This window comes from Falco cherrug, chromosome 9, assembly GCF_023634085.1.
Source record: "Falco cherrug isolate bFalChe1 chromosome 9, bFalChe1.pri, whole genome shotgun sequence".
In the NCBI taxonomy this organism is placed as follows: domain Eukaryota; kingdom Metazoa; phylum Chordata; class Aves; order Falconiformes; family Falconidae; genus Falco; species Falco cherrug.
In genome coordinates this window covers 7,493,962-7,519,605 of record NC_073705.1, presented here as the reverse complement: position 1 = coordinate 7,519,605, position 25,644 = coordinate 7,493,962, and the positions used below count along the sequence as shown (strand labels likewise).

At 44.2% G+C, this 25,644-nt stretch overlaps 1 protein-coding gene across 3 annotated transcripts in view; it reads right to left on the bottom strand.

The window, feature by feature from the left end:
* The window catches only part of ABL1 (ABL proto-oncogene 1, non-receptor tyrosine kinase), an 82,699-nt gene that overhangs the window by 21,622 nt on the left and 35,433 nt on the right, over nucleotides 1-25,644 (bottom strand). The window contains exons 1-4 of one of the 3 annotated variants that reach the window (XM_055720575.1): nucleotides 12,345-12,887; nucleotides 4,988-5,091; nucleotides 2,805-2,978; nucleotides 1,757-2,052 (exon numbers count right to left, since the gene is read on the bottom strand). In XM_055720575.1, coding sequence (XP_055576550.1) covers nucleotides 1,757-2,052; nucleotides 2,805-2,978; nucleotides 4,988-5,018 — 501 coding nt within the window. In that variant the 5' untranslated portion in view covers nucleotides 5,019-5,091; nucleotides 12,345-12,887. Of the gene's footprint in view, nucleotides 1-1,756; nucleotides 2,053-2,804; nucleotides 2,979-4,987; nucleotides 5,092-12,344; nucleotides 12,899-25,644 lie in introns of those variants that run through there. The other 2 variants (XM_055720573.1, XM_055720572.1) reach the window with 2 other exon arrangements.

Below are 25,644 nucleotides of genomic sequence, written 5' to 3'. Positions count from 1 at the left end.
CAGCCTGAACACAGCAAACCACCCCTCTGCTAGGATGCTGGCCCTTGGCACGGCAACTGGGAGGACTGTGGCTACCCCTTTGCTCACCCCTGCATGGAAAGCCAAAGCCCCGGAGCCACAGCCCTGTCACTGCTGCTTCTTGAGTTTGTATTTTCAACCACCATCAGTTACAGATCTGTTTTAGTGAACTGTGCTGACCTGCACCTTTTCTCAAAAACACCAATTCAAGCAACTTTGTGGAAAATGAACAGTTAACCTGCCTAATACAGACCTGAACGGATTATTGTAGCTCTGCAGAACTGTTTTTGGGGATAAAACCAGCTCTGCTGGGACGAAAGCCTTCATATGCCAAACGTCTTTACAGCTAAAATGGACAACATGTGCTATCACCTCACAGACATGTGCTTATTTACATCAACTGAAGGGGGCCAGGGTTCAAAATGTTCACATGTGAACGCTGCTCATCTACCAGCATCAATGTAAATAGAAGGCATATCGACTACAGAGACAGAAGGAGGAATAACACTGCAGATTGCCATGTAGTCCTTCAAGTATGCTGCACGTCAGCACTTCGCAGCACCGATTTTGACCACAGAGTGTGTCTACATGGGAGGAAAAGGGAAGAATCAAAGTGCCATAACTTGGAAATATGTTGCCTTAAATAACATGGTCACAATTGTCTCAATTACAATCTGTTTGCTAAAGCAGACAAAAAGCATTTCATTACTGAATAAAATCTGTTTATCTTATTAAAGGTTTCAAAGTGATGAGTCCAATAAGTAGGAAACACTATGTAGCAGTTCCCTATGTTTTCATACTAAAGATTTTGCTGTCAACATTGCTGTAAGGAAAATAAAGCTCTCATAGGATAAAGGAAAATTGGCCATGGTATGCCACTACTATACTTGATTTTTCTTATTTTTTAATTTTTAAGTACTTTAATGGCATAGAATCTGTCATCTACTAGATGCTGGCAAGAAGAGCCTCAGCAGCCATGCTCCAGACCCACACTTCAACTTCTGCACAGGATCTAAAGAGACACTGCTTAAAATGGATTCATTAAAAACCAAGATTTTCCAAAATCCAATGACAGTAGAAATGTTTCCATGAAAGTCAAACAAAAAACTGTGGAAAACTACACTTTTATGCTGATATTTCTCTGCAGCATCCACAAAGCACGGCAATGCAACACTGCTACAGCACACAACGATCTAGGGAAAAAAAAAAACAACCAACCAAAATAGAGACAGGGCCCATATAAAAGTGAAAGTGCCTACCCGTCTCCAATGATCGTGGTGAAATACTGTAGAGAAATCAAAACAGTAGTTAAAAATACTGCAGAACAGCTCAAAAAGCATTCTGTCCCTAATATTTACAGGATTATTAGCAACAGGCACTGACTTTTCTGATGCAGCAAAGAGATTATCTTCTGAACATATGGGATAAGAATTCATCTTCAGAATCTCTTATTAATGACATTATTACATTCAGCTCTGCTGTAACTCTTACTATCTCCCACCTTAAAGTGTTTTGCTGCTGAGCTGTAGTATACCTCACCAGCAGTTTGCTAAAGGAGTAAAAGTGTTTTGTCATAGCCGTGTTGGAATCTCACAGTTTGTTGTAACCACAGATGATGAACATTGTGAGCAGGGTTCAGAACTGCTCGGTTCAATTGTAACTACCTGGCCTTGTGCAGTCAGTGAACAAAGTACACTGGCAAGGTTTTCTTTCATGGTTTGGATAGCCTGCAGCCTACCTTTCCATCAGATGCAGTGTTTATTCTGTAGTGGTACACCCTTCCTTCATACCGCAGTGAAATAGATCTCTGTCCTGGACTGCTCTCACTCTCTCGCACCAGAAAGCTGCCGTTGATACCGCTACTCAGAAGGTACTCAGCAGCGTTACGTGACACTGGTCCATGATACCAGGAATGTTTCTCCAAACTATTCACTGGGGTGATGTAGTTGCTGGGTACCCAGCCTTGTCCATTCTTCGTTTGGGCCTCGCACCATTCCCCATTATGATTGTAGCCCAGGACACGGAGCTTTTCACCTTAACACAAGAAGAAAACACATTTAGACATGGCAAACCTGTGAGTTGAGAGCAAAGATAGGTTCTTTCTGGCTAACAGATCATTAAACAATCTCCTATAAGAATAGGTATCTGACTAAGCAGGGGGCATATGTGTTTCTTTAAGCTTGAGTGGAACCCTCAAAGCCAAATTGTCAGATGTTTTGCTTCAGGAGTTTGTTAGGCTCTCGTGCAGTTCTGTACCAGCTCTGATACTGCTTGAGCTTAAAAAGTGAATCCAGCAATTTTATTTGAACTGAGTTGGCTCGATGGGGATAGGACAGAACATGAATGGATAAACAATAAAAAAAAAATCATTTCAATTAGCAAGATAAGCAGCTGTGACTTGGAGTACACATGAGCAACAGAAGGACTAAGTAAGAAAACATCATATCTGTGCAGTCATTTTTCATACAGGGACTGTGTTTTGGAGGCCTATGAAAATGACAGAGGCCAGCCTCTAAAATCAGCTTAGTTTAATTTCTCAGTTCAAATTCTTGCTCCTAATGGAGACCTTAGCTTTAGCAAACAGTTTCTTGCCCAATGCAAAAGCTTCAGACAGTTTTAACCTTTTAAAAGGTTATGACTCTGAAATATTTGTATTTGTTTAAGAAGAATTCCCACAGTAAAAAAAAATTCCATAGGGTTTAGTGTATAATTCAGTTATTCCACAGTGACTTTTCTTCCTACGGCTTCTCACACACTCCCAGTACCATTCTGCCCAGCTACCTTACCTTTAGTTATGCTGAGGGTGTTGTCCCCACTTGCCACAAAATCATACAGTGCAACAAAAAGATGGGGATCATTTTCACTAGGACAGGACAGAAGGTTTTCCTTGGAGTTCCAGCGAGCTGCTTCACTCAGACCCTGGGGCTCAAAGTCTGACACTACCGGTCTCTGAAGGGCTTCTGGGGAAGGAAGAGAGAGAGAGAGGAAAAAGCAGGTTCATTTTTGCTGATAAAAGCCATCTGGTTAACCCACGCACTCTGATTTTCTAATTTGCATCGTTGCTTGACACGTGTGCTCCTCATGCATCAGAGGACAGATATGCACAATTCTTTAATGCAGACCTCCTGCCGCATAGGCAGAACACCCTTGCTCCAGAGCTGTCCCCAGCCTGCCCTGAGCCCCCAGCTCCTGAGCCCCCAGCTCCTGCCTCCCATGGCATGCAGGAGAGAGAAAAGCCCCTTTCCCTCCCTCCAGTAAATGCTGCTCACGTAGGCTGTTTGCTGCTTGTAAATCCTTTGGCTCATACCTAACTGCTGGAATGGTTAGATTTGAAAACAAACTCAAGACCTTTAAAGACCTTTAAAAGGTAAATCCCTTAATTATCCTATAAATGAAATCACCAGAACGTGCAGCACAGCCAGCTAGGCAGGGCAAGACTTATAAGACATGATATTTACCAACAAGGGATGCACTTCCATTTTTCACAGCGTTTTTAATAATTTCTCTTCTTATCTGAATACGAGACTATGCCTTTTTTGTTGCCCTCTCTCCTGCCTGTTGCTCTTGAAACCAGAGCACAGTGGCGAGCATACTATGCACAATAACCTTTCTACGTTTTTAGGAACCCTGAGATACCTCCAGGAAAAAACAGATTCCTAAAAATTGAGCTTCACAGGTGAGTAAAAACCAGCCGCCCAAGTTTTCTGTACACTGCAGCACATTAGGCATGTAATATTCACTAAGCATCAGGCAAGTCCAAGTACATCAGGGAGTTTTACTGCAATTGCTCCTGCAACCCCCTCACCCCAGACCACGATTCGAGTGTTTGGGGCAGTGATGCTCTAGGTAGTTGTGCCTCCTCGCTGTAACATGCCACCCCGAGCTATGCTGGGAGCTGCACGATGACTGTGCTGGCACAAACCCAGGGCAATAAGTTGTGAAAATCTTGTTTTTTGAAGGGTTATTTTCCATCTGGATGAGTTCGTTGAGTGAGGTCACAGCACTGCACACAAATCATCGCAGCAGTGCAGCTACGGGGCAGGAAACACGGCACTCATGCCCAGTCCTCGTGCCACGAAATTGTTCATTACTCAGCATCAGCCCCCACCTGCTCCCCCCACTCACTGCTGAATCCCTCTTCTGCACAGGCGAACACAGCAGAGGTCTGGAGGGAGAAATCCCAGGCCAAGTGTTTTCTACATTATCAGGTCACCTGGGAGCACAATCCTCTCTTTATACTTGTAATACTCACTAGCAAGGGCCTGCTATGTAGATGCAATCACACCAAAATATGCTTTTAACACTATTGATTGTTTGGTCTGGAAATCCACTATAAGCTGTACTAGTAAACCAGTGAAGAATTGATACGATTGACACCAGAAAACATATGGAAATCAAGTGTGGATTGGGACAGGTCCAAAATACATTTCCCAATGGGGAAATGCTAAGAAAAAAAAAAAACAAACAACAACACACCCCCAAAACCCCAACCGTACAAAAAATAACTAATCCCATTATTTTCTAAGCTTTGGTGGTGGAAATGCCACTATTCACCCACAGACAATCTGGTGTCCTCGACGTGTTGGTCAGATCACCCCTGGTAAAGGCTCTCTTGGTGGTTATTTATGAACATGAGTCTTACTGTATTCTTTGGAAAAGGTAATACTGTATACGTGGGCAGAGAGCAAAACAGCAAGGACAGACCCTGTTGGGCCTGTTTGCCTAGCCAAACCGTATCTACAGGGAGATATATTGTTATAGTGAATCAGAGAAGTCAGGTAATTCTGCTTTCTAAATGATTCCACAGCCAGAGAAGATGGTGTGTTGGGTTGTTTTTTAAAGCAACTTGAAACTTCCCCCTCCTGTTTCCTGAAGAATACAATTTAATAGCCTGGGTTTGCTTCAAGAGGGACAATGAGAAAAGAAACAGAAAATCCACTTTCAGAAAATTAAGCTATAATCATTTTACCATGAAAACGCTTTGATCCTGTCAAGCCCATTAAGTTCCCTTATCAAACACAGGGTGCTGCAGTGACTGGAGATACTCCAAGGAGTTACACCATCAGTAAACACCTGGAACAGACAGACAGCAGAGAGCTGCAAGTAGCAGATATACAACCTCAGCGAGGAGCAACGCTGTGATGCTCTCCCCCAAATATGGCACAAACTAGTACATGCTTCATGGTGGGATGGACCGTAACCTCCGTTAGGAAGGAAAACGCGTCGCCCACGGGGGACTGATTCGACAGGAAGGCAGGAAATCCAAGGCAGGCTCCCCTCCAACTGCAGCGCGATCGCAGCCCAGCACAGGACGGCTCATGCACGGCCACAGATGGGGATGCGGGAGGAAAGCCAAGCACTCCGCAAGAATCCCTCCCTCGTGCCCAGGCCGCGGCGATGCTGGGACCAACTCATTACACATGGATGCCAATGTATGCGCTTTGACTCAGACCATGAGACAACACTGTGTCAAACACCGAAAACACCCACAAGTTGCGGTGCGAAAGTCAAGGAAAGCTGGTGTTGCTCGATGACATTCCTACAAACACTGACTCAGTGATAAATGTCTGCAAACCCGTGGACTGACAAGAGAAAGGGCTGTTAAATAAATTATGAGAATTTGCTAAGCTGGAAAACCACACAAGTCCCCCAGTGAATAGATAGGAGGCTACACATAGATGGGCTGGTGCTCTCTGTACTCTCCAAGCTGACCCCCTGCTCAGCCGTGGGCACTCTGACAGAGACACGCGCTGTGTGTGAACACTGCCGCGCAGGACAGCACGATGGCGAGACCCAACTCCTGGGTTGGGTTAGGGCTGGTGTTCCCAGAAGGTAGGACCCCCAAGTTAAGAACTGAGCTGGAGGTGGTGGTGACTGAATGAAGCTTGAAGGGCAGCCAGAAAGGGAGGATGAAGCCCTGAGTCAACACGGAGAACAGGGTAAAGGAAAGAGCAGAATTGTGGTGACCCGAGTGTGGCAGAAGCTTGATAGACCGTGACAAAACACACTTTTAAAGGTCTGGGCCCCAAGAGGAAGCTGTCAGCAGACTCAGGACACAAACCCATAAAGCGAGAGAAGCGGACAGGACATGTCCATCTGGGAGCCACGTACAGCCGGCTGTCAGCAGTATTTACCCCTCTGAGCAATTCTCTAGTAAACTTGCCCAGACAGTACAGTCTTTCGGAGCAGGAATTGGACATTGCTGTTCATATGTATTAAAGGTCTTTTTCAACACAGTACAGCTTCTTCAGCTCTTGCTGCTGGTTTTAGCCACAATTTTACAGCACTGCTGAGCTCTTCAATGGGACAGATTCCTCCTAATAAATCAGCCCGGCTGCTACACCTACAGGAGGGTATCCTGGCACGGCAATGGGGCAGGAAGCAAGCATAATTCAATCTGTTCCCTCCACACTGTGATTCCTTCCACACGTCCACTTTATCTTCTGCTGCATCCCAGCGAGACTGTAATTTATTACCTTGATCAAACCGTGCTCTGGACGACACCTGGATTCCTGGGAGGAGTCCCGAGGCAGCGCTGTAATTCAATTCTCCACTAACACCAACTAAATGATAACTCTTAATTAAAGCGCAGCAGGCTTCGAAATAAGACAACAGCAGCTTCTATTTTGAGGCATTTGCCATAAGAATGTCTTTGTTTCCGCACTAAATTAAGTTTTTACCAGGAGATATTTATGTTTGCACATTAAAAGGTTTCATAAGCATAACTATCTCCTGCTAATTATTGTTTAGACAGAGTCATGAGTCATTGTTAGGGACTATGTAAGAAGTTCTCAGATATGAACAATTCTGGTCTAGACCAATGCATGCAGATTTCCTTCATAATTTAAGGGAAGGGCTGGAGAACAGGCAGAAGCACAGAATTACAATCGGCTCCTCCACAGCTGAGTGCGGGCAGTCCCGAGGGAAGGAAGAGACCTCCTGTCTCCCTACAAAACAAACATCCTGTGGTCTTACAAACTGTGCTGGCATTTTTTCCACAAGGTTTCTAGAGCGAAGGAGCACAGAATACATCTAGTAATCTCTTCAGAAGTACAACACATGCTATCTAAAGCTTCTCCTTCCCCTACATCCCTGCTACTCTCCTTTCCCCCGGAAGAAATTATGATAAATGGCAGAATAGCTATGCAGATTTACTACATCCAAATGCTCCCAGCTAAGCACATATGATGAGGCAGCTGTCCCTCTGTCCCAGTCTTTCCTTAGTGGCCCTCACAGATTCCCTAGGCCTGACAGAATATGAATTAATTAAAAAAAATAAAAAAATCCATAAACCAGATCTTTCCAAAAAGAAGGAAGGTTTCATTTCATGTTTTATTTCAGACTCATCCCTTTAGTGAGATCACGATCAGCCTTTCCTGCCACCTACTCCACAGCACAGGCCATACAATCTTCTGCAACAAAGGCTATCGCTTCTGCTCTTGGCTGGTATTTGGAAAGCTCATATTCTTACAGCCAGAATGAGGACAAATGATCACTTTTAAAATATCGCGCATTTATATACAGAGATGAAGTACAAAATTAGTTCCAGCCTCTCTCAGCTAGACCTATTCCCCCTGTGCTGGGCCAGTTTCCCCGCTGTGCCACCCTATTTCCACCCCCAGCAAGGTGCCTTCACCCTGCAGGCAGGCTGCGCTCCTCCTCGAACGGCCGCCAGGAATCTCCAGCACTCTAAACAATGAAAACCACATCTGCTGAATGCAAACACGAGACAACAAGGTCACCCATGGCTCTTGCTGCACTGCTTAAGCACAAACAGGCCCTCACAGTCAACTGCAGTTATTTCATCTCATCCAACACTGAGCACCCCTGATGATGTGGCTTCTCCCACTCCTCCAAGAGATGATTCTGTCACCTTGGGGCTTTTGTTGTTGTTTGTTTGTTGGTTGCGGGCTGTTGGCTGGTTGTTTTTGTTTTGATTTGGTTTGTGTTTTCTTGAAAGTTCCCTCTTACGTTATCCTGCAGGTGCCACTCAAGTGCATTAGCTGAGTTTATTCCATTTATAACCCCTTAGTGACACGGTAAATATCATCCTTCTGCAGCCAGCTGATCACAGTGTAGACGTGTGGAATGGAATTGTGGGTACAGCAGAAATTTGGATTTTACTCCCAAATCTGCTACTAAGCTGCTGCCCGACTTTGGATTATAACCTCTGGGAGAGGAAGGGGGAAAAGTAACCGATCCAAGCGAGCTTCCATGACACTTGTATATTTCTGAAAGCATTACCTTTATCATTTTTATTTTGGTTTCATTACTAAGGGAGCAGTAGTAGTGAAGTTTGCCCTTTTCTGAGCCTTGGGGAGGGACGACACCAAGCAAGAATCATTGAGATTTACTGTTGTGTTTCCCTGTTTTACTAAGCAGCCCCAGACTATCAGGGAAGTACTAACATGTCTGCGGATGACCAGTTTTAGGTCTGGAGACAGTTACAGCTTTTCCTATGAAATGATAATCCTTTCCTCACCACAACCCAAGAGAAATGGCAACAAGCACGATCAGCCAGATTTTTTAATAAGGATGGGGCAGGCGACAAGAACTGCTGGAACAACCACATAACTAACAAGCCAGAAACATATTTAAAAGCAAGAACTCTACTGAGTGATGGTAGATGAGAGGCCAAGAGGCGAAGAGCTGAAAATAGCCAAGGAAAAGAGGAAACAAACAGAAGGCTCTTCCCTGGGAGGCAGCAACACTCTCTTAATGCACTCATTCTTCCTAACGGATTGACCAAAGACGTGCCTGCTGATCCCACCAACATCAGGGCAGAACAAGTCGCTGGCATTGCAGATTTGTGTCTGGCTCGATATGTGCCCAAATGCATAAAAAGAAACTCTCCAGGAACAGGGCAATGGCTACAGGCTGCTCCTCCTCCTCAGGCTTGTCTACTCCAGCTGTAACAAGACACTCTTAAGGAAAATAGGAAAAAAAAAAAGCAAAAAAAAAAAAAGCAAGAAAGAGACTATCTGACAGCTGGCAGGACTGAAATAATTCCAGTTAGAAAACAAAGGACTTTACTAGCATCCCCAAAACGGTTTTTAAACTTTACAGAGAACACTGACAGGTTTTAAACAAGGCTTCTGCCTTTCAGTGGCAGGGCAAGCCCAAAAAGGCAGCAATACTATTTCAGCCCCTATTTGGGACATGGACACGTTCTGTTTTCCAGATCAGATTGGCAGCAGTACTTGCTGTGCCTCGTCCCTTCTACTCTTTACCCTTTCTTGGTGTGAAGTGGGTAAGGAATTATTCAGTTTGGCAAAGGCAGAAAGGAGAAAGCAGATGACAGAAATTCAGATCTCTCACATTTTGAGTAATATTTACTAGTGGGAATAGAAACCAGAGCAAAAAATGGCCAGCCAAACATCAATATGAAATCTCAGTAACCGTTAAAGCCAGTTTAAACTTATTTTTGATCAAGTTAAGTAAAGGTCTCAACTTTTTCAGCAAGCAGGCTGCCTGCACACAGCAAAGTGCACAGCAATGGGATGTAGCACCTGCCATACCTCCGCGCCACCACAAAAGAGACTCTACAAACAAGCCTAACAGAGCATAAAAGCCTTTCAGAAGAGGACCACCATGAAAAAAAACCAACTCCATTCCTGATTACTTGGTCAAAAGACATGTACCTACTACACATGTGCCTGACACTACATCAGCCTTTACCAAACCCAACCTCAATATAGTATTTTCAAGAAGCGTGTTTAAATATATAACAGATTGATTTTGCTACAGTCCCATGCTAGTCATCAACAAAGCACTGTAGTGTTTTTGTTAACACATGAAAACCAAAGAAAGAAACTGGAATAGGTAAAATTTAATCTATCCTGCTGGCAGCAGCTGGTTTTCCACGCAACTAATGGACTTTTCACCCTTTAAGCAGTTATGTTTAAGGTTTCATAGTCTACTATAGCAAAAAAAAGCTTCAGCTTCCCCCTCATGTCCTCAACAGCTTCCCATACAACTAAGATAAGAACACAGTTAAATCCTCCAGTGATATCACCATCATCTCCCTTAATCCTTTCAAAAGCTTCATCGAGGCTGTGGGATGCGCATGGGAATGGACTGGCCATCCCATGCTGCTCACAGGTATCCAGGAGCAATGGTCCCTAGTTTCTGACCCTTGGCCCCTTCTCACAATCTGCCAAGCTTAAGTCGTTTCTATAAAAATTAACAAATCCATATTTAAAAACTTGTCATGTTCTTAAGAGTAATGCAAGCAAATGGTTTTCACTTGCACCCTTGGAGTACAGGGTGTTGGGGCGAGCCACCACAACTCTTCTTTTGAAGAGTTCTCAACAGCACTTTCAACCTCACAATAATTTTAATAAGAAACCTGCCTAGGAATACCATGTGGGGACCTTCAGCTTTAGAAAGGGATAGCAGAAAATCCTACCCTTTCTAAAAACTTTTTTTCCCTCCCCCAGATGAGTATAGATTCTTGCTTCCCACCCTGCTCTTCAAGAGATCGACAGCTGATTTCGGTAGGTTCTGGGCTGCCTGTGTCCTAACCAACAGTTACAGCATTAAGGATGCAGTTGCCACATTTGTTCACATTTAACAAGCTGCTTGGATGCTGGCTTCGGGTTTGCCCCATGCTGAGCTGAGACACGGGACTGGGCTACTTTGATAGAAGATTGTTTAAAAATTGTTTCAATGCTCATTTCCCATCTCATCACAAAAAGTAAATATGCAACCACAGCCTCTGGGAAGCAGAAGGTGGAATTACTACAATATTTATTGTGTCAACGATTATGTTCTTAACTTGATACTGCCTATACAAGCAAGTCAAACTATGCCCTAATCCTATTATGCAACTGCATTGCAAATTGGGGAGGGGGGAGTGGTTGTAACACACACAAAAGAGAAAACTTGCAAAAACAGTCAGGGTAACACCCTTGTAACATCATCCTTTAGCATTCATTTCTGCAGGGAAGAGAGGCCCCAGATGCTCTCTTCTCCCAGGGCTGTGTTGAAAGATCCAAGGGCGCAGAAAGGAGGCCCAGAATGGCTCAGAGCTCCTCAACAGGCAGCCTGGCCGTGCCTGAGCAGTACCAGAGGCAGGGGACAGACAGAGGTTTTATAGACCTAAAAGATCACAGAAGAATTCAATCACGTAGGAAAGATCAAAATTATGCATATGCACCCACCCACCATTAGGTTTCCTAAACTTTAAATAAATTTAAAAAGTTCTCTGGAAACTGTTCTTTGATTTTAGACAACAGAAAATTCTTCAGTGCCACTAAATGCAACTATAGACTCTTGATCTGAAATTTCCTCAAATGGGTTTGCCACAAGAAGCCATCTGTAGATGTTGAGATTCCTAACCTATGAATTTCCAAGGACCATTTCTCCACTGAATATTTGAGAGTTGAGCAACAGTGACTTGCGATAGGCCCCAGGAAATCAGCTGCTGCCTTTCGTGCCTCTGATTTGATGAGTTAGCATGGTCCTCCTGGCATGCGGATTATTTTTACTGAAGCAATATCAAGCAACACAAAAGAAGTTCAAGAAGCCCAGAGCACCAGAGACGGCCCTGCACAGGGGGCCTGTAACGTTGCTCCACGAGCAGGGGTGAAGCCACGCTGGGGCGAAGAACTTGCTCAAGATCCTGCCAAGCAAGACCTCAGCCCCAAGTCCCCCAGCCCAGCACGATGCCTCTGTCACCCAGGCTTTCAACCTAAACTAGTCATGTCCATATGTTTAACATCTCAGGGTCTACAAATAACCGTGGGTGTGACTCAAAAATCACTTTTTAAAAGCAAACACGCAAGAAAATTCAGTTAAATGAATGCCTGTGGAAAGCAGACTGAACAAGGGCATAACCAAAATGAACTAAGAGATTACGTATTAACACACACTGAAAATATTTTACTGATGGACTCATCTAAATTTTCTTCCCGAGCCTGGAGTTGGTTTTACCATCCTCCTCACACGACCAAAATAAGGGAGATCCTTCCCCTGGCAAAAAAATAAAGCAGAGGCCTTAAGATACGGCTTTGCTTATGGGCTCGGCAATAAGATCCCTTGACATTTTACAACCATAAATGGTAGAGCCGCTCTCCCTTTGTATACTGCAGTTAATGAAAGTCACCTGGGGCCTGGATGCCGCGTACCCCGCTTGGTTCCTTCACCCCCAGCATGCAAAAGCCCAACCTAAAGCTGACCAGGACCAAACGTCTCCCCAAGCCTGGCCCCAGCGTGCAAGCACGGGATAAAACTCTCGTCTGGGACGGCGGCAGGGTCGGCTGTACCCCCCACGAGCACAGCAGCCCCAGCCATCGGTGGGCACAGGCTGACCCTTGGGTACTCACCTTCCAGGTAGCAGCTGGAGGAGGAGGAGAGCCCCTTCTTCGATTTGCAACCCACCAATTTCAAGCAAATCTCCAACATTTTCATTTGTTAGAGTTTGGCTTTGGCTGTCTGGTTTCCCTTCCCCCCGCCTTCAGCTTCTTCTCGCACTGTGGAATTATCCAGTAAAAGTCTACAAAAGTCTAAAAAAATCCAGTAAGAGTCTAAAAAAATCCAGGAAAAGTCTAAAACAAAATATCCAGGGAAAGTCTAAGAAATCCAGCACTCTGAAAACCATTACAAGGGCGAGCCTGAGAGGCGGAAAATCCTGGGGCCCCGCATCTCCTCTCCCGGGGAGTTAACTCCAGCCATCTTCCCTCCTTCCCAACTCTTTTGGCGGGAGAGAGGAGGGGGGAAAAAAAGAACAGGAAAATAAAGCAAGCGGAAAAAAGCAAAGCCAACCAAGTTGGACAGTCACTCGTGCCCGCAGTTGGCGGCAGCTGCCCGCATGCCGCCGGGCGCTGGGTGCAGGCAGGGCTGCTGGGACTCCGCTGCCAACAAAGGGCCCCCTTCAGCCGCTGCCTGCCTCCATGACATCAGGCAGGCGAGCAACGCCCTCGCTCCTTAACCCTCCTCCTGCCTGCCTGCCTGCACCCTGCCTGCCTCCCCTCCCAGCGCCGGAGAGGCGAGGGTGACAATCAACAAGTCCCCCCTGCCTGCGAGAGACCTCCTTGGGTGGGGAAGGGGGGAAAGGCAGGATTACAGAAGAACGCTGCTGCCTTGGTGCTCGTGGCGCTTTGTGCGCGGGTCTGTTAAACCAATGAATCATAAGCAACAGTCAGTCTTAAAAGTGTGTCATTTCACAGCGTATTAAGGGAACTGTTTAAATACGGCGCCTCGTAACAGGGAGAAGCAAACTGGGAGCTGTGCCCATTTGTAAAACCAGCACAGAAATGCAGGGGAGCTGGAGGTCCTTCCCAAAAGATGCTGTCTTAACACCTCTGCGATAACTACAGGCAAATGGATTCAAATCTCAGCTGATGTAATTACACTTCAGGATACTACTCTGCTTGCACAAGAGGCCAAAAGTTTTCACTCTCCCACTATCTACTATTCCTTTCCCCTGCAAACTGTGCCTTTCCTTTGCAGGTTTCTCAAGGCTACACATCCATTACTACTCTCCAGTTTTCCATTTTTTATAATTACTTTCTAGCATGATTGTGGGAATTCATTTTAAAACAACCATCACTTTTGTTTCTGTATTTATATTCTATACGAGTGTATATATAAAATTTTGTGTACATATACATACAGGAGATAGCAAGTTGGACGCATATACAAATACATTTTTTTCCACTCTAAAATCCCCTTTCATTTCCTGAACCTTGGGGTGCTTTTGCTGCTTCGAGCAAGAGGTGCTCAAGGGCGCACAGTTCATCGGGGGTGCAGAATAGAGAGGCTGGAGAAAATGGCCTGGGAAGCCAACCCTATCACAAACTCCACTGCAACATGTGGAGCACTCACTCAGTGTGTCACACACAGGATCAAAAATGCAGCAAATCTTCATTTTTGTCCCTGAAAACTTCCCTCCACATCTGACAGTTTATTTTGGCAAGGTTACTGACTCACTAGTGCTCTTTTACCCTCCAACGTTTTCAAACATTCAATACTTTAGGGGAAACTCTGCATGCTTCCAACATCTGAGGAGCATGCCTCCGAAACAGCAAACATCGCTCAGACTCTTTAAACATTATTTTACAGCACTACTTTGCCTCAGTCTTCTGATCCATGGAGTGTATACGTGAAAGACAGATTGGAAAGAAATCCTTGGTCTCTCAACGCATACTGAACTGCAATAATGTTATTTGCATTTTTTAAAATACCGTAAGTCACACCGTTTCTAGCAGTGAAATAATCATGATAAGGACAGCATGATGTTCAAAATGCTTTCACGCTTTTTCTCACAAAATATGAACATGGATATCCCCATTTAATAAACCAGAAAACAGCAAAAGACCTTAACCCTTTCCTCAATTTACACAGTCCAGCAAAGGGATGAGGCTACAGTTCCAATCCCCCACCTCTGCAGCCTGCACGTGCATTAGAAAGACGATGCAGTTGTCCCCACATTCTGCCCTCCTCTCTCCACTTCTGGAGCAGGATTTCTATTTTATGGAAGCACAAGGGTTTAAAGAGAAACCAATACCTATCTACTTGTTGCCTGTCCACCTAACTTCACATGAGACTGCAACAGAGAACTTGTGCAGAATTGCTCTGGGAGGGGTGGGGGTGGGGAAGATGAGTTAAAAGCAGATTTGGAGGAGAAAGGTTATATAAATCACAGGAGGAGCTCAGCCATTACGTGTTCAGACTCAGTGTCACGTTTAGGGAACTGAGATGAAGTAACATTGGTAAGAGCAAACCAGGCATCTTGCACATAACTTTTTTTCCATGTGAGGAACATCCCCATCCTGCTTCTCCTTCAGCTGCAGGAATGCGGAACCCCCATAGCATTCTCCAGGCTGTACAAAGGCTGCCCCCCACAAACACCACCCACCCACTACAATTAAGGTTAATACAATAAGCGCCGGCAGAGTTAATGTGGGTTACATTCCTGATGAACTCCTGGGGTTCTTATTCCAGAAGAAGAATGTCTCATCTCAGATTAAATTAACCTGCTTGCAGAAGAACCCACTGTAGGAGAAATGCATCCACTCGGGAGTTAAACACAAAGAGCTATCCTGGGATAACTCCCTATGTAGATAAACAAATTAATTCCATTTATGTTTCCATGCAGACAAGCTTGTGTGGTCCCTTTGCTACAAATGTCATCCTTCAATGCTTCCTCCTTTGTGTCATGGCAAACGAAACTGCAAATACTTTAAGCAAACACCCTCTGCTTTTCCTGCATGCCACGAAATTAACTGGTGATACAAAAATAAAAGCCATATTGGTAGTGTCACACAAACTCTGCTACTTTTAACGGCTGACATCTATTAATCCCTTTCATGTTTGTTTGTCATATACACATCTTAGAACAAAATCAGTCATGAAAAGCGTGCAGACTTTTGGACTAAAGAGTGACTGATGCAACCTTCAACTTGGGCTCTCATGTTGCAGAATGGCAAAACAATTTTGGTTGGGAGCAGACTCGGAAGGTCTCCAGTTCAACCTCCTCCTGCTCTGAGGGTGGCTATCTATCTAGATCAGGTTGTTCCAGGCTTTTTGCAGCTAAACTTTAACCCAGTCTGCTGGGCAGCACAGAAGACTTTTTATCCTCTTGTATCTATCCAGCTTTGCCTTGCTGTGAAGTTCTGAGTGTTGCCTCTCCTCCTTTTGCTGTGCACCTCTGAGAAGAGCCTGTCCAGCCACCAGTGGGGTGGTTACAAGAGCACTGGGACCCCCTCTGTCCCCTCTTCCTCCCCACATGAAGGCAGCTCCCGCAGCCCCAGGGGCATCGCCTGTTCCAGCCCCGACCAGACTCCCTCCAGTGTGTCAGCAGCTGCCCCAGGGAAGGAGGGAGCTGGACGCCATACTCCAGATGTGGCTTCACAAGAGCCAAAAAGAGGGAAATAATCACTTCCTTGGACCTGCTGGCTCTGCTCTTGTTAATGCAATCCAGTATCCATTAGTCTTTATTGTTCATGCTCATACAAGAGTATAAACCTATTTAGCCAACAGCCTTCATGTTTGGGGTTCTTCTAGCAGACAGCTATATATTCTTTACTTTTTTAAAGCTACCCAAAATTTGAGGACAGATTTTTCCAAAAGAGAACGATCACACACATACATGACAGCAGCAGCGAAAGGACTGGCCTCCATGAACACAGAAAGTGAGTTTTGGCATGATCCCACAATGTCAGCAGCTGGAGTAAATTTTGTTGCGATATCATTAAAAACAGCTTGAGCGCTTGTCACCCATTTGAAAGCAAAGCTTTAATTTTATTTTAAAATCCTCTTCTGAAACATGGTAAGATAACAGAGTTTGAAGCCCCAACCACTGGGCATTTTTTGATAGGCACATTCAGCTGTTTTGGGATGGAAAAAAGTCACTTGAAACAGAAGCAGCACAAACTAGTGGTTAAAGCAAAGGAGTAAAGGAGCACACCAGAAGAACAGATTCTTCCTTACAGTTGCAAGTTACCTGTGCCTTATCTTGTTCTTCTGTAAATGCAGCTGAGAATTTCCCCACAGGTGTTAAAAGACTAACTCAACACTGGTTGTAAAGCACTTTGTTGTCTCTGGATGCATGGAGCAATGAAATGTAGAATCACATTAATTCCTAACACATTTTTCTTTCTAAGTGATAAGGTTACATGTGATTTTGGGCATTCACTGGCCACTGTCTTTAGGATTAAAAATAGGTCCATGTCAGAAAGCGCTGCCGTACTACACAGCTCTCTTCCGATGGCATCTTTCACATAGTGGACTAACACATTCTAACACCATTACCTGATTAAAAATATATGTGTATATGAAAATGATCAAAGAAGCCTATGTTGAAATCCATGAATGACCGCAGCATGTGCTACAGACACAGCTGTAACAAAGCTGGGCTTTGATCCGACAGCAAACACAGTATTGCCTATTTTCCTGGGGCCTGGTCCAGCTTTGTCTGACAGATTTCAATTTTCCTTCAGGTTTTCAGGTCCTCCACCATTACATGCCTCCATCCACTCTTACATACAATGTAGCAAACTTTTGGGAAGATACTGGTGTGTATTAGATTGAGAGGACTAGCAGCTTTAAAATCCTGGCTACTAAACTCCACCTTCTTGGCACGTGTAGCACAAAACACCGTCTGGTGGAGTCCTGTAAAACTGTTGGCAATTAATACAACTTCAGTGGGTCATGCACATGAAGTCATGAGAGCTTTACCATGGTATGCCAAAGAAAGCACGGCAGAACTCGAGCCCAAGATTGGCAGGGTTAGAGTGGAGCCCACATCCCACACCCAGCCCATAAAAGCCACCTCAAATTTAAACAACTGTCTCAAGTCAGTCGCCCCTTAGTCTTGATGATGGTTTAACTACTCCAAAGACAAGTGAAAACAAGTCTTCCAGGATACTCCAATATTCTCAGCCTACTTGTCAATGACAGCACTACACAAAAAGGTGATGACGTTTGTGATTTGTTTGTAATACCTGCCACATCACAGGTAGAGGGTGAGAAGAATCATGGTATTTGCACATAGAATGACTACATCAGCCCAGTAAAACTTTCCAAGTTTGTTCATGCACCTAAAGAGAAAGCCCAAGCAACCAAGACACAGAAGGATCTCTAACTACCACTTGGTGATCACTAGCAATCAGTAATACCACTGTCATTAGTAATGTATACCCAGACAAACAGGGCTCAAGTGGTTTTACTGCTCTGCCCAGTACCTTGCTCAGATGAACCTCCGTGCCTTCAGCGGTGTGCAATGCCACCCAGACTTTCTCCAGCACTGCCCTACCTCAGAACCACTCCATCAGTGTTGCCATCGTCTGTTTCCTTCCAGCCTTTTACGTATACATCTTTGCCTTTCCTTTTCCAATTCACATACACAACATTTTTAGAGACACAATTATTTACCTTGCCATTTAAGCTCTTCCCAAAATTCAGCTGACATGTTTACAATACCTAGTTAAAACAGCATGTTAAAAACAAAAGTCTCTCCCTACTATTCCGACCATTCTACAATAGGCATTACTGTAAATAAATAAATAAAAAACCACTAAACAAAAAAGCCCACACATTAATTTGAACAAAGGCTAGTTAACACCTGAGAACAAAGAGTGTTTTCTGTCCTTCAGAAACCATCTAGCACAGTGTGAGCGACCCTGCAAGAGCACAGAGAGATATCCGCACATACAATAAAATATTAACACTCCTGGCACTTGGACTTAGCAAGTACCACTCTCACAGGAAGAAACTTTTTTTTTAAAAAAAAAAGAAAAAGCCAGGTTACAAAAGTCGACTGTACACATCAACAGAAACCCAAAAGATTGTGCAATAAAGCATGTGCATTTGTTGTTTTTTCTCCTGGATTAAACAGATGTTTGTTATTTGCAATTTTCATGAGTGAAGGAGGCGGCTAAGAAGTGGTGATTTCAGAGATGGGATGTTCAACTATTTGAAATTCCTTACAAGCAACAGGGCAGAATCCTACTTTTTAAGGTAGTAACAAGGCAGAGGGTACTATTAAATTCCTGCAGTGGGGGTTTGTCTTCAGCACACTCATGTGAAAAAACAAGGTGGGTTGTGAGCTCCACAGGGAATTGCCTGGGGTATTAGCATTTGAAGCCTGCAAGGTTAAATTCAAGTCCAAAGGGGCTCTTCACAAATCACTGAAAAAGGTTTGGACCTCTTCCATTAAACACTTATTGAAACATCTGCAGACAAAGAAAAAGAAAGAAGCATCTTGGCACTTTTCAGATCTGAAAAAAACAGCTGCTTACCTTAAAGACACAAAAATCACACAAACTCCTGCTTACTATAGTTAATTAACATGCATTGGCTGGGCAGTTTATTAAGGTTGTAAAAGAGGGAGCAGGGACTGACGGTTTCTGTGCAATAGGTACAGTAACATCAGTTTAGGGATCCTAGTGAAGTTCAGCATTTTCTGCCAGACCAGAGCAGAGAGGGCTCACAGAAAGCCAGGACACAATCAGAAAAGATACATACTTGGAAAGTATCAGAAAATAAATTTTAGAGAAGTTTCTTTGCCAAATACTGACTCAGATCTTGAGTGGGAGCATTTCCGTCTTTCTTTTAAATGAAAAGGCAAGGAAATGCAGATGAAAAAGTAAAGTTAAAACAAGAGGTTTAAAGGGGGGAGCTCAAAGCTGATGACTTCACGGGCTATTTTGTGTAATTCTGAGCACGTCCGCAGGAAGAGCCAGGAGGACCAGTAAAACATGTTTTCGTCCTGACAGTAACTAAGTGGTTAATTTCTTCCATCCAAGAGCTGAAAAATCTGCCAAAGCAGAAGACCAGGCCTAAGAGATCAAATTACACATGAGGAGGGGGTAGAAGGGGAGAAGAAGGAAAGAAAACAAGCCTCGCTGATCCAGCGCTGCCTCAGCCCAGCAGGATCGGGAGGGAGATGGAGGGAGGTTCGTCCCGCACCGCCCGCGGCTGCAGGGCGGCCCGCACACGGGGGAGGGGGGGATGCTCTGCAGGGCGGCCCGCACACGGGGGAGGGGGGGGATGCTCTGCAGGGCGGCCCGCACACGGGGGAGGGGGGGATGCTCTGCAGGGCGGCCCGCACACGGGGGAGGGGGGGATGCTCTGCAGGGCGGCCCGCACACGGGGGAGGGGGGGATGCTCTGCAGGGCGGCCCGCACACGGGAGAGGGGGGGGATGTTCCCCACGTCTGGGCAGGCACACTGCGGCAACACCGACCTGTACGGAGCACCCTCGCTCTGCCCAGTATGAACCACCTTTTGTGCATCAGCTATCAAATTCATGTTACTGGAACAGCTGGAACGTCTTTCTCCACCCCAGCGATGCCGTTGTGCTGCGTTTTCTCTCCCAAGCGGAGTTTAACTCGGGGCTCAGCTCTGAGCGTGGCAGCACGCTTGCTGCTGGCACCGCTTCAGGAATCACCAAAGGACTTGGAAAGCAAAGGAAAAAAATCACGCAGAGCACACACAAATAATAATCCATCAATAAACAAATAATCCATCAAACCTAGTAGCAATTCAGCTCCTCTGCCCTGAGGCAGATCACGCAAAGGAGGTCTCACAGCAGTATTTAATGTTTTCACTGCTGTTTCAGGGCTCCCTACCCAGCCATACACCGCACCTTCAGTCCTCCCTCACCTAAGCTGTTTCAGCATTGAATTCAGCACAGATTACAATCATTTTCCAAAATGCAGAAAATTTCAAGTAACACACTGCAACAGGAGACTAGGATAAATTCAATGGCAAAGAGAATTTTTCTCTAGGGATCTAATCCTAAACAGAGTTGTGCTTTTGAACAGCATCAGTATCGACGGACAGAAACCTTTGCAGGAGCACAGTATACACACTTCCTGACACTGTAATGAGTGTACTTTTTTTTTTTCCAATTAAGAAAGAAACAAAAAAAACCCCAAAACCTAAAACAGTGCCTTCTGATCAGGAATTCAAGATTCCACTACTACATCCACAAGGGAGTGCATAATATTTTGGAAAAGTAGAAGCTCTTTATAACTATATAAATAGAAAAGCAACTATATAAGTATAAAAGATGCTATATAAAATCATCTACAATCACTTGATTTTAATTACAGTATTTATCCTCCCTCAGTATCTACTCTCAGCCTCCCTCAGATATGCCAGTGAAGTGCCTTGTGCTCCATAGCACTAATTGCTTATTATTCCCAGTGTAAGAAATTAAATATACACTCCCAGAAAGGAAAAGCTTCCAGTTAATTAGAACTGCCTGCAGCAATGGTTCCCTCCAAACAGTTCAGTATTTTATTTTGTTGTCAGGACACAACATAAGAAGTTTTAAGAGTCCTGCTGGGACTATGACATAAAGGCAGGACCAGTATTTTCTCTTATGAAGACTGGGGCCAACAGGCTGAAACTTCAGACAAAAATAAGCTATTTCACTGTGAAGAAAGGCAAATGTAAAAATGTATATATTGACCTCCATCCTGGTCCAACTGCAGCAAGAAGGCAGAAAAAAGTATCCATTTTAGTCTTGCACTGCTGAGTGTAGACAAAATGCAATTCAAGTGCTAGACCTAGTGCTAAATTTCCATAAGGATTTAAAACAATGCTTTTTGATTCCTAAACATAAAAACACATTGAAAGATCACATTTTAATTTGAACTTTTTTTTTTTTTTTTTTTTTTTAGAAAACTGGGGAACATTCCCTGTAGGTTGCGCTATTAAGACAAAGCAAATGTCTGATGCTGAATTCATCAGGGGTAAAAGTTCTAAAATTAAACCCTTTCAGGATGAGTTTCCTTGGTATGCTTAGAGTATAATGCTTATCATATCTGCATTTAGATTTATAAAATAGCATGAGATTGTGGAATACCTCCATGCTTTCTGCCTTTCCAGGCAAAAGAGGTAAGATAAAGAAGGGAGGTGTAAAAAAGAAATCAGTGTTACTGATCTCCAGTAACACCAAACTCTGCCCCTATGTCTATTTTGAGAAATCCAGAGTTCCTTTCTATTCATTCCCTCTTTACCCTACCTGCCCATCATTAATCAGAGCCATTTCACAGAGCAGATATATTACATGTGGTCTGAGGTTTACAGCTGTTGGCATGAATAAAGATTGTAGATTCTGTCTGCCCGCATACCAGACAGAAAATAAAGAAAAGTGCAGAAGTATAAATGAATAGCAACAGTCAGCACCCTATAAGCTATCCAACCCTGCTCCACACCAGCCCTATAGCTGCCGCATCTTACATTTCAGGCTCAGCTGAGTCACTTCACTGTTCACAAGAGAAAAACAGATTTTCAAGACCTGCACAGATGATTAAACAAATAAGTAACAAAAAAAAGTAAAATACCTGTGACTGCTCTGAAGATCTGCACAATGGAGCACAAGGCAGCAAGCAGCAGAAGCGCTACAGGCAAACATCTCTGGGAAGAGATCATGCTGACATGGAGTGAGGGACCTCTGCCAGTTGATCCCATCTAAATCCAGAGACCCTTGGTCCCACCTTTCCCATTTCCTTTTCATTGGCACCAGGGCTCACACAACCATGTGGTGACCCACTTCAGGAATGTGAAGACTGTCCCCACTACCTGTTCATACAAGTAACAGCGCTGGCATCACCAAGGGGCCAGGAGAGCTGTTTCTTAATGCAAAATACTGAGAAAGTAACCTGTACTGGCAAGTATTGAGTTGTATGGACAGCTTAATCTTACCAGCCTTTCCCACTGAAAGCCCTACAAACCAATCCAAATGACTTAAATGTGAATGTAGGAGTGGACCAGCTATAGATGTGTTTCATTAATCATTCAGAGACCGTCAAATAGACCACAGGCATTCAGCACTGGGAGACCTGCTTCCACCTGAAATGGAAGTACTTCAGCCAGTCTTGAGTAACCGGCCACGCTCCAGTCTGCATCTAAGGAAGGCAATGCCTCAAATTCCTAGAGAGCTAACAGACACCCAGACAGGCAACAGTGCTGCAATAGAGACACCACTCTCTGAAAACGCAGCTTTGTAAGAAACCATTTTGGAGTAGGAAGTTCCTCTGTAAGCTTCTCCTGATTCAGGGGGTGTTCAACAAAGTTCAGGCAGAAGATAGCACCGCCCTGTAATTTAATTCACAGCTTTTCCCATTTCTGATCAAGCTCCAGTAACTATTGAGGTCTCAGGTCAGCAATACATAAGTCAGGTACATTCCATGTTACTGCTGCAGATTGTGAGCCTCCAGTACAAGCTCTTACTGTTTTATCTTGTTCTTGCTTTCTCCATGAAAGAAGAATCATGCAACAAAAATAAACAATATCCAACACTTTCTGAAATTGTATGTCTCTCCCAGCATCTTGCAAGAGGAACGGAAAATACCACATACTGCCCAGGTAGAACTCTTTTGTTTTGACACTCCTTTGTTTGACTTTACCATAAAAATTTGGGTTTACCTGGAAGACACTTGAAACATAGTGCAGAAGCCCAGACTTAACTTCACTAGTAGTACATGGTGTATTCAAGACTCCCTATGCAAGTTCCACACCTGCCCAACCAAGTTACACAGGTTATATCAAGTTATTAGAAGAACAAAGACTAAAGCCTACAAAACAAAGAGAACTAGCAAAAGCAGTCTAGAACATGAACCACTAGAGGAGGAGGAAGGCTCTGGCTTGAACCAATAAGAGGTAGGAAAACCCAGAGTGAAAGCCAACTGTTTTTTGTTAGGCCACACATCCCCACTTCCTCCCTTCTCCTGGTTCAGGTCAGTCTTTCCAAATCTAGCACCTGGAATGTGGCCAGAGGATTTTCACAGGATAAAAGAGCTGCTGTGTTCCCCTAATCTCTCAAACACGCACTACAGTTAGGGTGCCAGAAGCACCTATTTTAAAATTAATCTCAAAGTAGAGGAAGGTTTGGAGAAAGAAACAGGACTAGAAGTCTCCAGCAGCTCTGGAGTCAAAGGGGGGACGCAGCCAGTGTATCGCTCCATATTGCATGGCTAATAGAAGACCCTGACAAAGTAACACAAAAGGATTTTAACCCATGTAACGTACCATTTATAAGATCAAGGAAGAGCACAGGGGAAAAACCCCACAATGTGATCTCTCATTTTTTAATTGTACCCGAAGTGACTAAAAGATGTCACAAAGTTACTTGCAGCATTAGCAGGTTATTGTTTCAGAAAGAGCTGATAGTAGCTCGGTTCACTTTTGCTTACATTGCCAAACCCTCAAATGGGGTCTGGATTTTAAGATTAAAATAATTTGGGGGAAAAAAAAGTTAAATAAAGGGAAAATTAACCATTCAGTTAAACCATATGCTCTAGGAAAAGATATGCCACAGTTTTATTTCCGACTCTTCTTTAGATTTCTCCTGTAATTGTAGATAAAACACTCACCCAACCTGTGCCTCCATTTTTTCCAAGTGTAAAAGATTTTCATGCCACCTGGCTTCTGGACAAGCTAACTACAAAGTCAAGTCCCTGCCTTGAGATCGATCCACTGCTAGAAGGTACCACACATGTGAAACGTTCAGTAACACACCCAATACACCAGCTTCCAGTTTATAAAACACATGTATTTCATGTACTTCCAGGGCACTCACATTCCTTCCATCAAGTGGAGCTGCCTCACGGCAGCATGGCTACAGCAGAGGGCACGATATAAAGGCTCCTGATGTTGAGCTTGATGCAGACTTTTCACAGCTCGCCCAGGGTGTGTTCAATATCAACACCACATCCTGCACATGCGGAAATTATAAGTGACATGAAAAACAGCTAGATCCAAAGATAACAGGCAAATCCCCCACCCCCTGCCCCGCACAGAAACGCTTTGTTTGTATTCAGGAGAAAGAGGAGCTTTTCGTGTGTTGAAGCACCACGAAGCAAATCCCATGGGGGAAAACCAGGTATCTCAGATGACAAGCTGTTCCATAAAAATGTGCTGGGACCCCCTGAGGTCTCTAATGCAGGAGGGGGAGTAACAGAAATGTAGGGAGCTCTACAGCCTCAGGACAAAAGTGCTCCAAAGCACTGCCGCTTTGAAAGCTACCAGGAGTCAACAAAGTTGCAGTACCTAAACTGGAAAATACAAAAGCTTCCACAAATGCCTGTTAACACTGATTATGGCCCTTTTCTGAATCCACTCTCTTCAAGCTTCTTATAATATCATAAGAAAAAGCAAACATGAACAGCAATGAGGAACAGCCTATTCTGAAACCACTTCCAGGGAACAGGGATTGTTTAAACAAAATACATTAAGTGAAACCATCTGTATTAAGGGTCAAACACCATCTGAGGCTCAATGTGCAAAAATAGCCATTTTACAAAATTTGGGCTGTTATACCTTTGTTGTTTTCCTTTTTAATATGACTAATCAGTGTCACTGAGGTGTTACCAAGGGGGTAAGCTCGAGCAAGGAATTTCACTCCGCAGCTCCTGAGCCTGCGGCACCAAGAAAACATTCCTATTAATCTTGGTGCTACCCTTCTCCAAGCGTGCTCAGAGGAAGGTTTTCTCCATCCCATTCACGAAGCATCCTACTGCTGAGCACCGTGCGGTGAGGCGCGGGGGGTTCGGCAGTCGCCCCTGGCTGGCTGCCCGCAGGAGGGGTCCTCCCTAGCGCCGTGCAGTCCTGCTGCCAGACAGTCAGTTGATCCAAATCACAAGGGATGCTGCTTTCACAAGACTTGCTGGCAAAAGATAGGTGACAGAAGAGGTTCAGGGAGGGAAAAAAGGCAATTTAAAGTTACAGAGCAACCGAAGATGTGTTTTAACGCGTTTCAACAGAAGAAGCTAGGGTTGGAATTTAGTGGGATTCAAAGATGGTTAGCCATTGCTAAGGATAATAAATATTAAGCTAAAATACTCAACATGTATATGAAGCCTGCAAATAAGCACCCTGTGAGAGATTGATATATCGTATGTTTCAAATATATGCTGATCCTTTCCCACCCCAAAGGATTCATACAAGTCTCATTTAACTTATCTGAAACATAACTTTAATCGGAGCAGCATGGAAGCTACAGTGCCTCCAAAGAAGTCAATGGCAGCAGATCCTGGACACAAAACTCCTCAAGTATTTATTTAGACAATGTAAACTGTGAACTAATATCACTATACAAAGGGAGAAAGTGCCACGGAGAGGAATCTGCCCTTAGAGATCCTGCTCACTGCAACAGAGGGAGAACAGCTAT